Source organism: Equus asinus, chromosome 9, assembly GCF_041296235.1.
Source record: "Equus asinus isolate D_3611 breed Donkey chromosome 9, EquAss-T2T_v2, whole genome shotgun sequence".
Classification (NCBI taxonomy): domain Eukaryota; kingdom Metazoa; phylum Chordata; class Mammalia; order Perissodactyla; family Equidae; genus Equus; species Equus asinus.
Window position 1 is genome coordinate 10938715 of NC_091798.1, and position 15226 is coordinate 10953940.

The window sequence follows — 15226 nt, forward strand, 5'->3', positions numbered from 1 at the left end:
GACATACCAAAATCTATGGGATACAGTAAAAGTGCTACTAAAAAGGGAAGTTTATAGCATACACGCCTACCTCAAGAAACAAGGAAAATCTCAAATAAACAATCTAACGTTACACCTAAAGGAACTAAACAAAGAAGGACAAAGCCTAAGATCAGTAGAGGGAAGAAAATAAACTAAATAGAGACTAAAAAGACAACAGAAGAGATCAATGAAACTAAGAGCTGGTTCTTTGAAGAGATCAACAAAATTGACAAACCTTTATTTAGCTAGACTCACTAAGAAAAAAAGAGAGAACGCTCAAATAAATAAAATCAGAAATGAAAGGAGAAATCACAACAGATATCACCAGAAATACAAAGGATTATAAGAGAATGAAAAAAGCTTTTCCTATGAAAAGCTATGCGCCAACAAATTATATAACCTAGAAGAATGGTTCAGTATTAACTCTCAGTAGACTATGAAAAGTTAAGAATGCATATTGCAATCTCTAGAACAACACTAAAAAGGAAAATACAAAAATGTATAGCTAAAAAGCCCTTAGACGAATTAAAACAGAATACTAAAAATAGCCAATCTAAAATAAGGTATAAAAAGAAGAACAGAGGAATAAAAAACAGATGAGACAAACAGAAAACAACAAAACAGTGGACCCAAACCTAGGTATACTAATAATTACAGCAATTGCATATGGAAAATCATTTGCCACTTGAAAGGCAAAAACATTCAGAATGGATAAAAAAGTAAGACCCAGCTATAGGCTGTCTGCAAAAAGGCACATTCTAAATATAAAGACAGGGATGCAATAAGCATAAGAAAGGTGGTATGATTATTAATATCAGACAAAGTAAAAAACGAGTCAAGGAGTATTACCAAGGATAAACAGGGATATTTTACAATGATAAAAATGTCAATTCATCAAGACATAACAGTCATAAATGTGTATGCTCCTAATAACAGAGTTTCAAAACATATGAAACAAAAATGGAAAGAATTAAAAAGAGAAACAGAAAAATCCACAAGAACAGCTGATGATTTTAATACCCTCTCTCAGTAATTAATACAAGTCGACCAGAAAATTCAGTAAGGAAATAGATGATTTCAACTACCATGACCTGATTTTTATAGAAGACAACACTCAACAACCACAAAATATACATTCTTTTCAAGTGCACACGATGGGCATCTACATAAACCGTATGATGGGCCATAAAATAAGTTCAAAAGATTGGAATCTTATAGAGTGTATCTTCTAGAAAAGCACCAAATATCTGGAAATTAAACACCACATTTCTAAAAATGAAAACACAGCATCATCAAAATTTGTAGGCTGTAGCTAAAGCAAAGCTTAGAGAGAATTTTATTCCATTAACTGCTTACATTTAAAAAGAACACAGGTTTGAAATCAATGATCTAAGTTTCCACTGCAAGAAGCTAGAAAAAGAGCAAATTAAGCCCAAAGTCAGGAGAAGGACGGGAATAAGAAATAAAAGAAAATCTAAATAAATGGAGAGAGAACCATGTTCATGATTAGAAGACTCAGTATTGTTAAAATGTCAGTTCTCTCCAAATTGATCTAGAGATTGAACACAATCCCAATTAAAATCTCAACAAGCTTTTCTCTTTTTAGAAACTAACAAGTTGATTCTAAAATTCATATGGCTATTTTAGAACAGCCAAGTAATTTTGAAGAACAAACATGGGGGACTTACGCTTCTTGATTTCAATATAAAGCTACAATATTCAAGAGAGTGTGGTATTGTCATAAAGCCAGACAGAGATCAATGAACAGGAGGGGTAGTCCAGAAACAGACTCACATATACATGGGCAAATCATTTTGAACAAAGATGCCAAAGTAATTTAATGGAGAAAGGAAAGTCTTTTCAGCCAATGGTGAAGCAACAACTGGGTATCTGTATTGGGAAAACAACAAAACAAAGCTTGACCCCACCATTCTAGCGCCTGTGGCCCTCGGAAGCGGTCACGCCTAACTGCCAAACTCTCTCCACTGCCAAGGCATTGTGCAAAGCCTTCAGGACCGAGTCCTTGCTTAGTAACAGGAACTAGGAGAACTAAGTTCAACAGGTCTCATTTCTTAGTTTACCTCAACTTTTGCCAGAAAAATTTTTTCCAAACCTCCCAGAACCATTTATTACGGCCCAAATTCTATCACCACTTGATCCAACTTCCTGTCCTTCCCTTTCTTCCAAACCCTTGCACTGTGTTTTCCATCACTTGCTCAACTGTCTGCCACTCACTCACACACCTCCTATTCACACACTTCCCGTGTCGCCCACAGCTTCACTGAAACCTGGCTCCCCCAGAGGCTCTCTCAAGCGGAGAAGGCTGCTTGTTCTTGCATCAGCTAACTCAGGCTTTGGCAACGGGGTTAGCAACTTCCTTGCTCTCTCTGTGCTGCATCCAGACACTCTCTCCCATCCTTGTGGAAAACTGACCTCTTTGGGGTGTACGCCTGCTGATTTTACTACCCTCCCATCCCTTTTTACAGTCCAGACACTCTCTCCCATCCTTGTGGAAAACTGACCTCTTTGGGGTGCACGCCTGCTGATGTTACTACCCTCCCAGCCCTTTTTACAGTCCAGTCACTTGCCCTTATTTAACAGTGGAGGCTCGAGGCTGCCCTTTTCTGGCTCTTCCTCATCTGTACACCTATGTTGGCACTCTCCAGATTTGGCCCTATCCTCTCGTCTCTTCTCTCTCCATCACTTCCCTTAGGGTAGGGTTTCTCAACCTCAGCACTATTGACATTAGGGGCCAAATTATTCTTTGCTGGGGGGAGTGCACTCTCCTGTGCAGTGGAGGATGGTCAGCAGCATGCCTGGCCTCTACCCACTGGATGCCAGCAGCAGCCCCAGTAGAGAACGACTGTCGGAGGAAATTGCATAATTCTCAGGGCCTCAATTCTCTCTCCCTATTTCCACTTTCCCACTTGACATCTTTTAGAAGTCTCACAGTATCTCAATCTTAGCATTACCCAAGTGAACTTTTATTTTGAAATTCATCCTAACCCAAGTCTCCATCTTAGTAAATGGTTCAAACCAGAAACCTGGGAGCCATCTGACTCCTCCCACATCCAATCCATTGGCAGGACCAATAAACTGTACCTCTCAAATCTATGCACCTCGCTTCATCTTCACTACCATCACCCCAGACCAAACCACTGAGATTTCTCACCCTCATGAATCTAAGAACCTTCTAACTGGTGTCCCCGCTGCCACGCTGGCCTCCAAGCAGTCTGTTCTCCACAGAGCAGCCAGTGATCATCCCACCCAATCTCTCCTTTATTAAAAACCTGGAAAGATTTCCTATTCACTTTATATAAAACCTAAAGCCCTTACCCCAGCCCATAAAACCCGACACAACCTGGCCGCCCTGCCTAAATCCCAAACCTGCCACTCCCTGCCTCACCAGTAAACCCCAGTCACACAACTCTCCCAGAACATTCCAAGGTCCGGACCCCTCAGTGTCTCCGCATTTGCAAAGACCCTGACTGCAGTTCCCCCCATGGCTGACCCCTCCACAAACAGGCTTTCTGTAATCACCCTAAATAAATCTCTTTCTCTCTCCCACTGCCCCTATTGTTCTCTGTTCAATCGCAGCACCCGTTTGGCCCTTTAAAGCACTTTCTCACTTTATTGCAACTTGAGAACGACTTGGCTGCTGCTGCTGTCAATCTGCTTGATTGACTCCCCTCACTAGACGGTCAGCCCAGGAGGGCTGGGGTCCGGTTCCCTCCTGGATATCCAGGAACTGGCACAGAGTAGGTGTTCTATGAAATGCTTATTGGATGAATTCCAGGTGAAGGTGGATAACAAGCTGCGCAACAACCAACCAACCATAAATAAGAGAGACAAACAGAAAAACCCAATGAAAGGAACACATAAATTAGCTAAAACAACACACGGCTTCCTTTGGCTGTCCATGCGGGAGCTCTAAGCTGAAAGGAGCAAGGGCAGAAGGGCCTCACATTTCAGGAACAAGTTTAACTTGAGTTACGCACTGCTTTCCATTACTGTTGCCGCTGTCTCCTTTTATTAGCAGACATCACCAAATGAGATAGGAGAGACACACACACAAATTACCAATCTGTGGAGAGACAGAGACGGACATTCCACCTATACAAAATACATTTTCTGTCCTGAAGGAGCTTCAAAGCTAGAGGGAAGACAGAGACCACCAACCAGAAGGTCAACAGAAGGTCAAATAAAACACAGTGCTTCCACTGGCCAAGACAGGACAATCTGAACCAACAAGGCCACTAATTATACTGGATTGAAACACATCAAATATGTTTAAATGTATCAGATCATAACGATACTACCACAAAACAAAAATTGTTGTTCGCCATTGGAAGATGCTGGGGAACCAATTCATTATGTTGAAAACTGGTAAGGAAAGAGAAAACCACATATATATCCTAGCTTTCCTTTATGAACTGTTTTCAGTTATCTGGATAACGAAATAGTTGATGAAGTAAATCTTTATTTATGGACATATTCTAGCTAATGAATAAACAAGAAATTTAAAAAACAGAACATCATTAATGATGTTAACAACTCAAAGAAAAATCAGACATTATGGGGGCCAGCCCCGTGATGCACAGGTTAAGTTCTCATGTTCCGCTTCTCGGTGGCCTGGGGTTCACCGGTTCAGATCCCGGGTGTGGACATGGCACTGCTTGGCACGCCATGCTGTGGTAGGCGTCCCACATATAAATTAGAAGATGGGCACGGATGTTAGCTCAGGGCCAGGTTTCCTCAGTAAAAAAGAGGAGGATTGGCAGTAGTTAGCTCAGGGCTAATCTTCCCCAAAAAAAGAAAAAGAAAAAGAAAAATCAGACATTATGTACCTCCCAATGAAAGCCTCAACACCATTTATGAAACAACTTACCAAAAAGCTGAACCTGAAAAGTGACCTAGCCCCTAGCCATGACTACCAACTTAGAGCAAACACAGAAGAAAGAAGAACATGTTAAATGACACCATGGTTATGCAATTAACGAGGACTAGACTCTGGAAAACTAAGGGGCAAACACTCAGGTTTTTCTATTAAAATATGCAAGAAAAAAAAGAAAGAGATATGGCGAAGAAACCAATCAAGAAAGACTTGGAAGACACATTCACCAATCGCAATGCATGGTCTTTATGTGCATCTTCAATGAAACAATAAATGTAAAATAAATAAAGAGACAACCAAGGAAATTTAAATATAGGATATTTGATGATATAAAGGAATTAACTTTTCTGTGTGTGATAATGGTATTGTGGTTATACTTGCAAAAAAGAATGATTATCTTTTAGAGATATATATTGCAATATTTATAGATAAACTGATATGTCTGGGGTTTGCCTCAAAATAATCTCAGGCAAAGGGGGAAAGTATGTGGATGAGACAAGATGGGCCATGAGTTGAAAATTTTTGACAGTGGGTGACAGGCAAATGAAGGTTCATTATACTATTCTCTCTACTTTTGTAGAGAGCATACAGTAGGTCTTAAAAGTCCAAAAAAAAAAAAGTTTAAAAAAACCCCCAAATATGCTATAGTAAAAAGCATCCCAGAAACTGACCAGCTTGTGGCTACCTGGTTGGAAACCAAAGTGGAGGACCCTGGCCCTAGGAGGTGATCCTGTCCTGTGGCCAAACTGGTTCCAGAGCCAGGACCAAAGCAAAGCTGGGCTCAGCTGTGGATCTGCAAATTCCTGGACAAGTGGGCCAAAGTTCCTGTAGGCTGGGCAGGTCCTTGTGTGATCGCGAGTGTTAGGAGGCTGGAGGGGTGAGTGAGGGGGGAACTTGTTTAGGGTCACAGGGGTTTACGGGAATGAGTAGATGAGGGAACTTCTCTGGGAAGTGACTGGGGCTTCCCTGGCTCTTTATTTGTTTACCGCCTGTCTCCCCTCACTAAGGAGGGCAGGAAGATATGTCTGTTTTATTCATTCACTGCTGTATATCCAGTGCCTGGTACACAGTATACTCTAAATACATACATTATGTGAATGCATTCTAATAAGGCCCAACAAAATACATGCTACAACAGCCTTGTAAGTAAACTGTGCTTACAAGTAACATACAGTTTTTTGAATCAAAATAATTTACTAAAAAAAAAAATCACTGGTAATGTTACTTTACATTTTTCTTGTCCTTCGTACGTTTTTACACACAGCATCTTATTCAAAAACTCACAAAGCTATTGTACAACGTAATCAGACCAAATATTATTCACCCCAGCAGAACAAAGTCACTACTTCTTTTTCTATATCACTCTGCTGGTAAGATTTATAATTAGTCAAGTTCTACAAACACAGCACATTTTCCAAAAAGGAAATGTATCTTCACAATACAAAATTTCTAATTTACCTTGAAGATGATGTGAGTTTTGTGACTCTGGGTAAGCCACAACATAATTGGACATTAAAAACTGACTTAAGACCAAGAGAAAGTATAGAAATAGTGACTAATAGGATTGTATGCTTAAGAAACAAAAGTGATCTTGTGCCTCAAAAAGGGAACCAGATGTATAATATTCAGACCTGCCTCTGCTGAACTATTAACATAAACTGGTTCTACTGGCAGAGATCCTGATTTATTCAGAGCTCAAACAAGTTATGCCCCATGGAATCAAATCTTAAACTAGAACAAACTGGAAAGAGAAAAAAATTGCCACAAACAGAAGGCTATTTAAAAGTCCATGAATGCATTTCAAAACATGACTTTGTTTAGGAAATACAAAGTCTCTTTGGGTGTGTCTTACTTCAAAAGAGGTGTTTTAAGAAAATATATTTACTAGTGCCAAACAGTGAAGCTTTCTTTGAATTTCAAATTTAATTTCTTATAGAATCTCACTCCTTTGTGGAATGAGGTATGTAAAATATTTGGTGTTAGAATTCCACTCATATGTTTCAGGCAAATATTTTGCTAAACAGAATATATGATCAGGTTTCAAAGAAACAAAATGAAAAAATAATTTCATAGTCTGTACTACCCAACTCATTTCCCCACAAAATGGCCTCCAAAAGCATCTAATGTTGGAACACTGTACTACCTTTATTAACACACTGATGACACTACTGATCCACTGTCAACAGAGCAGTCACCAGCCCTGTGGAACAAAGGAAAAAATGGTCTAAAATCCAGACAGCAAGAGGTAAGGGTTCATGGAGTTCTCAATCGAGTCACTAGGACTCAAAGGGAAATAATTTCCAACCAAGTCCAAATATTCATTTTACGCTTGAAAATTAAAAATGAGGCTAATTGGAAAGGTTTTTTCCTCTTTGTTTTAAAGAGAATATCATAAAAATTAACCAAATTTCAAAGATGATGGAGGACCAGAAAGTTACAAAACATCTCTGTTCCGTCTCAGTTTAATCTCAGGTCGTTCTTCTGTGTGACCATTTTCTCTTTTTTAAGACCTCACCATCAACCTTACTGCTCATGCCGCAGAGAGCTTCAAAAAAATAAAAACAAAGGCCTTTTCAATCACAGGACCATTCCCTGGCTCCTGGATGGACACAGAGCTCCCTTGTTCGGATTTCTACGGGAGATTCAGTAGGACAGGCTGGTGTTCAGTCACCCTTACTAAAAGCATGAGTTCTTATGATGCATGTACTTCTCATTTACTCTTCAGAGATGAACACGGCTGGTATAAGAGTTCCCTTCACATGTTACCTGTCAGACACCCATTCTGGAGGCTGAGCTATCACCTGAAAAAGCCTCTTACCTCTCCAACCAGAAGAAAGGCTAAAGAAGCCCAGTGGAGAAAGCCTCATCATCTAAGCCCCAGCGCTGAAGCAGCCAAACACCACCATCACCGCTCAGCAAAGCTTGTACAGTGCATTATGACTCAGCTGTAAATTCTCAAACCTGCTCTTAAACACGTGACTGAATGATGGGCCAGACAGCCAAAATTCATGGTATTAACTCTGTCAGGGTAGATTTTGATCCAGGCCAAGAACTAGAATTGGCTCATCCCCACATTCTTCAAAAAACCTTAGTGAAAAGCCCCAAGATATAAGAAATTCATAGACTCAGAATCACAGAGAGCCATGGCCTTTCACCACAGGAACAGAATTGCTGCTTCCTACCTCATTCGGGCATTAAACAATAGTTTGGCCAACACCAATACTCTCCATAGAAGGTGGCCTTGGGAAACTAGAAAGCTTTCTTCTAGAAAAGAGAATCACTGGTTCAAAACTCTAAAAAGAAATCCCTAAAAGGATACATTTAATGGCATGTGAAATATACTTCAATTAAAAGAAAAAGGAAAAACAGAAATCGTAAGGCCTTTGAATACCCTGAAGTGGTTTTCTCCATGAACTGATTAATACTGTTTTTTCTGGAGCTTGACTCATTCCATTCTTCAGAGCTGAAACCATCTTTAAAACAGTTCAACTGCAGTTCTGCCATTGCTGATGCTCATGAGGATAAAGAACAGTATTCCAAAAATGTGTTAAGCAATTACCTTACATATCCCAAATAGTTTTCATTCAATGGTTTATATAAACTATATAATCTTTTCAAGTAGATGCTAATTATCATACTTTGACATAGTGTACAGTGAATTGTTTAAAAAAGTTATCCTTACTGTACTTGATTACAATTCTAACTCAACTTCTGTTCACCAAATAAACAAAAAACTCACAATAAAGAAGGCTTTATTCAAACACATGGATAAAGAGAAGAGATTAGTGGCTACCAGAGGGGAAGGGGGTGGGAGGATTTGCAAAAGGGGTAAAGGGGCACATATGTACGGTGACGGATAAAAATTAGACAACTGGTGGTGAGCACAATGCAGTCCACACAGAAACTGATACATAATAATGTACACCTGAAATTATACAATGTTATAAACCAATATGACCTCAATAAAATAACTGGGGAAAAAAAAAAGAATGGCTTTACTGGCTTCCTAGTGAGATATTTAAGTGAAATGAGCAGGCCTAAATACTTCACAAGAGAAAAATATAAAGTAGTGCAATGACCATTTCCAGCTGATTATAAGCTTTAAATTTATGCCAAATAAATTACACTTGTAATACCAGAAGAACAAAGCATCTGCACAGTTCTTATGTAAATATACTGAACATAGGAAAAGTGTGCTATTTCCAGCTCTAGGACATGATTTCTAGCTGTTACATGAGGGACACGGTCCAATGAAACAAAAGTGTAAAGCTGCACATCAGTCATGCTCCACTGATCTAATTTTCAATCACACAAACTACAAATACAAAGAGTAACTGCTTATTATGCCAGGATAAAACTACTTATAAGAGAAACATACTTACAAGAGATAGCAGCAAACTGAACAGGTCACCAACATGGTGATGATAACTCTAAAAAAAAAAAAAGAAAAATGCAAACATCATTAGATAACCAGCAAACTACGCAGACATGGTTGAAATCTCCTCCCCATGTTATCAAACTGGCAAGGACGGTGCACCAAGAAAATGGATCTGAATCTGTTCAAACACTGGCAGACTGCAGTGGGCCCCGGGGGCACTAGGTAGAAGTTTAAGAACGTAACTAACATTTGTATTTAAAGGGATGTGTATTGGGGCCAGCGGGGGAGGCAGGGCGCGAGAGTGCATAGTGGTAAAGTTCGTGCACTCCACTTCAGCAGCCCAGGGCTTGTGGGCCCAGTTCCTGGGCGCAGACCTACATACTGCTCATCAAGCCATGCTGCAGCAGCATCCCACATACAAAATAGAGGAAGACTGGTAACAGATGTTAGCTCAGGGCCAGTCTTCCTCACCAAAAATAAATAAATAAATAAAATAAAGGGATGTGTATTGATGCCACAGCTTAGAGGTCTAATCCAAACCCATCTGAAACTGAACAGAAAAGGCTGCAGCGACAATCAGTTCTGACTTCCAAGGAATGACCCTCTTTGGTAGTATTCTCTGTAACGAATACACTTCTAAAAATATGACTCCCTAGCGTTGACCTCTCCCCATCTCCATTCCTGTCTGAAAACAGTTAAACTTGGATCTCTAATCAGCTGAATTTCAACATTTCTAAAATTTAACTCTCTTCCCATTTCTCTTTGCAGAGGCTCTCTTTATGAATCTCTGACTCCCCAGCAGCAGCTCTGCCATCTCCACCCAGCCGACCCAGCCTCAAATCCGTCACCTTTTTGCTCATCCCTTCTCTGTACCCTCAGTCACCAAATGCTGTGGATCAGTCCTCTGAAGCATCTCTCCCTATGCAGATTTCTTCCTTTCTATTCCACTGTTAGCACTCAAATTCGTCAGGTTTGCCTGGCTCAACTAACTGTGAGAATATTAAAAACTTTCTTTCTCCTCCTTTCCACAATCATCTCGGATTAATCTTTCTAAAATGTTCTTTTCATCACAGCACTCTGCAGCTTAACACCTTTTAATGCCCCCCATCATCCACAGGAGTAATTTCCAAAGAGGGGTCTCCACACCCCACGGAGTAAGCAAGACTATCTCCTAGAATGCAAGAAGCAAATATCAGAACTCCTATTTATTTTTTGACCCATCCTGTAGAAGTTCTGTGTGTATTTTATGTGGCTAATGTATTGGCATATTCATTCATTCAACAGGTTTTCACTGAGTGTCCAGTATGCACCAGGCTCTGGTGAGAGGGCAGTGAACAAAACGGATGAAAACCCCCACCCTCCCGAAGTTTACACCAGAGTGGGGGAGACAGACAACAAACAAGATGAACAATAAACAAACAACAACTACCTCTCTATCTATGGTCAGTAGCCAGATTGTCCTTAAGGGCTGATGGAGAAAATAAAGCAGGAAAGACGAATAAGGGAGTTGGAGGGTGGAGTTGCAATTTTAAAGAGGGTGGTCAGGAAAGGACTCTGCGGAGGTGGCACGTGAGCAACATGGAGGTGAGGGAGTGCTCCAGGCAAGGGACTAGGAAGGGCAAAGGCTCCAGGGGAGAGGGGACCTGGCATTCAAAGGGGAAGAGGCCTGTGTGGCTGAGCAGAGCAGGCAGAGCCCAGCAGGTGAGGTAAGAGGCACACTGCAGTCCCTGAAAGGAAAGGGGAAGGTATTTGGAGGGATTTGAGGGGAGAAGCGACAAACCCTAACTCAAATTCTATTGGGATCTTGACGCTGGGTGGAAATAGACTGGGGGAAGAGGGGCAAAGGGAAAAGCAGAGAACCAGTTAGGGGGGAACCGCAATCACCCGATGGACCAGGCTGGTAGCCGCGCAGGTCATGAGAACTGGTCAGAATGGATATATTTTGAAGGCCGATTCTTCAAAACAGAACTTTTACATTATGCTTATAATACATAAATAACTATGTATGAGGTTTGTGCTAAAAGCTTTGACAGGTGCACAATAAATCTGTTTGATTTACGGAATCAAGTCCAGCTCCTCACTTGCAGTCAAGTCCCTCCACGCACGCTCCTCACCTCTCTCTACTCTCAAACAGCAGCTCTTCATTCCTGAACACAGGTGCCCTCACAGTCCCCTCCCCCCTACAGGTTTATCACTCTCCATTCCAAGCTTTTGCTCATCTTCCTTCAGTCCCTTGTCCTAAACTGGAATCCCTCGTCTGTCTTCTGTCTTCCTCAAAGGGCCATCTCAGCGCTGAAACAGCCGAGGCTCCGTTGTATTACCTGCTTAACAGTTTCTTATCAAAGCTCCCTCACTGAAATAGCGGCTCTGAATGTCCTGCTGCTTAGGTAATGCTCGCTGAAGGACTTAGAAGAGTCAGCATGACTGTGATTTATTTGCAAACAGTTCAGCAAAACTGTGTGTGTGTATAGGTGTATATGTGTACATATAGGTGTGCATGTGTCCATACAGGCGTATATGTTTACACACGTATTCATGGACAAAGCAAATGTGAACGCTACCAACTACTGAATGGAGGAGCTGGTGTACAGCGCTTGTACTCCTCTTTCTACTGTGCTGTATGTTTGAAAACCTGGAGCTGACTAAACTTCCTGGCACCCGTCCCGGTGCTCCAGCCCACCCCTCCCCGACACCGAGCACACAGGGAGCCCCCTGAGAAAGCCTGAAGTGTTTAGAGAATCTGTGGATTCCTAAAGAGAAGAGAGGGACATCATGGAAAACAGGACTGGTCAGCAAAGCTGGTTCCAGGCACAGACCAGGTTTTACCTGCCCTTTTCAGCTGCAAGCAAGAGTGAGCGAGAGGGGCTGGATGAGAAGAGCTCTGGCTCTGGCCGGTTCTTCTCCCTGCCTCACCCTGTTTTCTGCAGTGACGCACAGGGGTCTCACAGGGAGGGAACCGAACCTCAGTCTCCCTTCTTCCCCGCTCACACAGCACCTTTACTTATCGCTTTAAATAAGATGTTTCTAATCCTTCAAATCAGAAATGCTCTCAGAAATTAAAAATTCATCATAGTCCTTGAAGCAATTCAGCTCCATTGTGTATTTAAAAAAAAAAATTGATTTGCAGTCTTTTCAGGAGGCAAAGGGGAACTGGTACTAATATTTCCATTTTACTTGGAGGAAATGGGAACATGGAAAAGTTAACTAAACCGTCCAAGGTCACAGGGATCAGAAGCAAGGCGCAGTGTTTCTCAAAGTGTAACACAGTAACTCCTAGGAGACACTCTGTGTTTTAAGACCTGCTCAATCCTGCCAAGAGCAGGAAATGCAAGGATGGGGGTGGGGGCTGTGAATGAGACCCGGATAATATTTCACCAGCAGGTCAAATACCTGAATCATGACACTAGGGCTGGAAACGGAGGGGCTCACATAATACAGGAGGGGTTTCACAACCCTGGATAACAGTAGTGGCATCAGGCCCCAAGGCTGGGTATGGTGGACCCCAAATCAGGTGGATTGGAGCCTTTAAGAAAGGAGTGGTCAATGCCACCAGCGCATTAATAAATGCTTTTCTGAGTATGAAGGCTGGAAAGGCAGACAGTACAGTAACGAAACAACTGAAGACAGAAACACAACAAAGAAGTACTTTGCTGTTCTCTAACTCCAGTAGGAGAAAAAAGTCTGAAGAAGTGAAATTTGGTTAATACAAATTAGTTTAATAACCCCAGAATTCTGACACTCTCCATCATCTATTATAGGTTGGAGAGATGAGCACATATAACTGCTGTTACGGGGGGAGGAGAGTAAAGGAGGACCAAATGCTACCCTAGAAACTCATCTACCATTTTTCCTTTTGAAACAAATTATGATTTACTTTTAAGCTAGACAGAAGTAATAGGTCTAATATAAGGTTATTCCAGAGGGCAGAAGGGGCTCAGGGCACAAAATATTAAGGAAATAATAGCCTTTTCTTCCTTTAATAAAGCTAATAGAATTATCCACTCAATAGATATGTGAGTGCCTACTGCGCAGGCAAAGGACTGTGAAGCCACCAATTAGTTTCAAAGAATAAAGCAAGAGATGGTGTTTCTGACAAACTGAGACTTCAGTCTAAGTTTCACCACCCCCCGCCCCGATCTTGTGCTGAGAAAACATGACTAAAAGGCAAAAGAGGAACCAGAAAGAGGGTGTTCCAAAGCCCCTCTGAAGATAAAGGTCTATTTCATACTACAATAAAAAGTCTACTTACAGAACAAATAAAGCTCCATTTAACAAAGAAGTCTGGGGAAAAGTGTCTTTCTTAACCCGTCGTTCTAAGAACTTGTTACACTCCCTACGCGGGCGGGAGCGCCCTCCGACAGGTATGACGCAGGGCATGCTCAACAATACCTCCTGCTGTGCCGTAATTAATCTCGCTTTAGATCAGGCCCCAAGGACCTCCTGGCGCCCACTAGATACAAGGCCTGGGCTCAGCGTCGTTGCACAAGCTTGTCCTGTGCAACTGCGACAACATGTGGAGGCAGAGAGGGCGACTTCTGCTTTATTTATTGGATCCTTTCCTTTAAGTTTAGACAAATGAGGCCTCACTCGGGTGGAGGGGCAGGGCTAAACGGGGAAAAGTCGTCTAGGGACGAACCCCGACTTCTCCTAGGGTCGCTAAAGAGCCATTTCCGACTGCACGCTCCCCACACATGACCGTGATGAGAAAAAACCCCCCTAGAACTCCTTCCCCAGCGGGTCCAGGAGGTCCCCTGAGCAAACTTGGGCCGGGGACACTGACGCTGCTGCGACCACGAAGTCGGGGTGCCGCACGGGGGTCGGGGCCTGACTCTAGAGTGGGGGCCACGCCAGCAAGGTCGCCCCCGCCCCCGGCCGGCCGGTCCTCCCCGCGCGTCCCTCGCACACTCACCCCCGGTTGGGACCCTTAGGGATGAACCAGGGCACCAAGAAGCCGACGAAGCCCCAGAAGACGCTCATCACGATGAGAGGCACCGTGAGGCCGCTGTACGCCATGGTCGCTGCCCCAGCCGCCAGCCCCTGCCCGGCGGCCTCACTCCGGTCCCACCCGGAAGTGTCAACACCGGGCCGCGTGACCTGCGCGCGCAAGGCCCCGCCTCCCGCGCCCCACGTGACCCGAGCGCCGACTCCACCCCCGGCGCTGAGAGACAGAGCCCCGCCCCCACCTGGCCGGTCTCGGGGCTGCAGCTCCTTCGGGGGACGTCGCTCATCCCCGAGCGCCGGAGCTAAGGGTCAAGTCATGGGGGGCTCAGCAAAGTTTTCTGATAAGAACATGGCCCTTTTAGTAAGAGAATGTAGTTATTTACAGCTTTATCGTCTTTTTATGCAACAGACAGATATGGAGAACTTATCAATAGTTAAGTTACTCTCCTGAATTCCTGTATGTCAGGCACTGGGCTGTGAGCTTGAAGTGCTGGAGCTGATCGAACACTTCACTACAGCCTATGAGGTAGTTATAATTATTATCCCCACTTTGCAGTTGCAAAAAACAGGCCTAGGGAGGAGGTCGAGGATCTTGCCCACAGTCACACAGCTAGTTAGTGGTAGAGCCAGGATTCAACCTGAGGGTGTGATATTCCAGATCAGTGCTCTTACTACTACACTACTGTATATTTTGTGCACTGTGCCAGGTTCTGGGGTTACAGAAATCAATGAGATCCCCCTCGGAGTTCACAGGCTGGTGAGGAGATGGACTCGCCACCAGGCCGCTGAGTGCAGTGTGAAGGTAGAGTGGACCAGAGTGCACAGCTTCCCACCCCAGCCGGTCCTGAGCTGAGCCTTGAAAGCAGTAGAAGTTAACCAGAGTAGTAAGGAAAAGGTAAACATGACATTTCTAATGCTTGCCAAGGATTTTCGCACATGTTAATGATAGTTTGTGACAACCTTGAAACAGAGGAGGAAACCAAATCTCAGGT

General features: G+C 42.9%; 1 protein-coding gene across 1 annotated transcript in view; it reads right to left on the reverse strand.

The window, feature by feature from the left end:
* The window catches only part of ATP6V0E1 (ATPase H+ transporting V0 subunit e1), a 35283-nt gene extending 20844 nt beyond the window's left edge, over positions 1–14439 (reverse strand). The window contains exons 1-2 of the mRNA XM_014850849.3: positions 14203–14439; positions 9298–9345 (exon numbers count right to left, since the gene is read on the reverse strand). Of these exons, the coding sequence (XP_014706335.1) occupies positions 9298–9345; positions 14203–14306 (152 nt within the window). The 5' untranslated portion in view covers positions 14307–14439. The remainder of the gene's footprint in view (positions 1–9297; positions 9346–14202) is intronic.
* Positions 14440–15226: the final 787 nt, after the last annotated feature.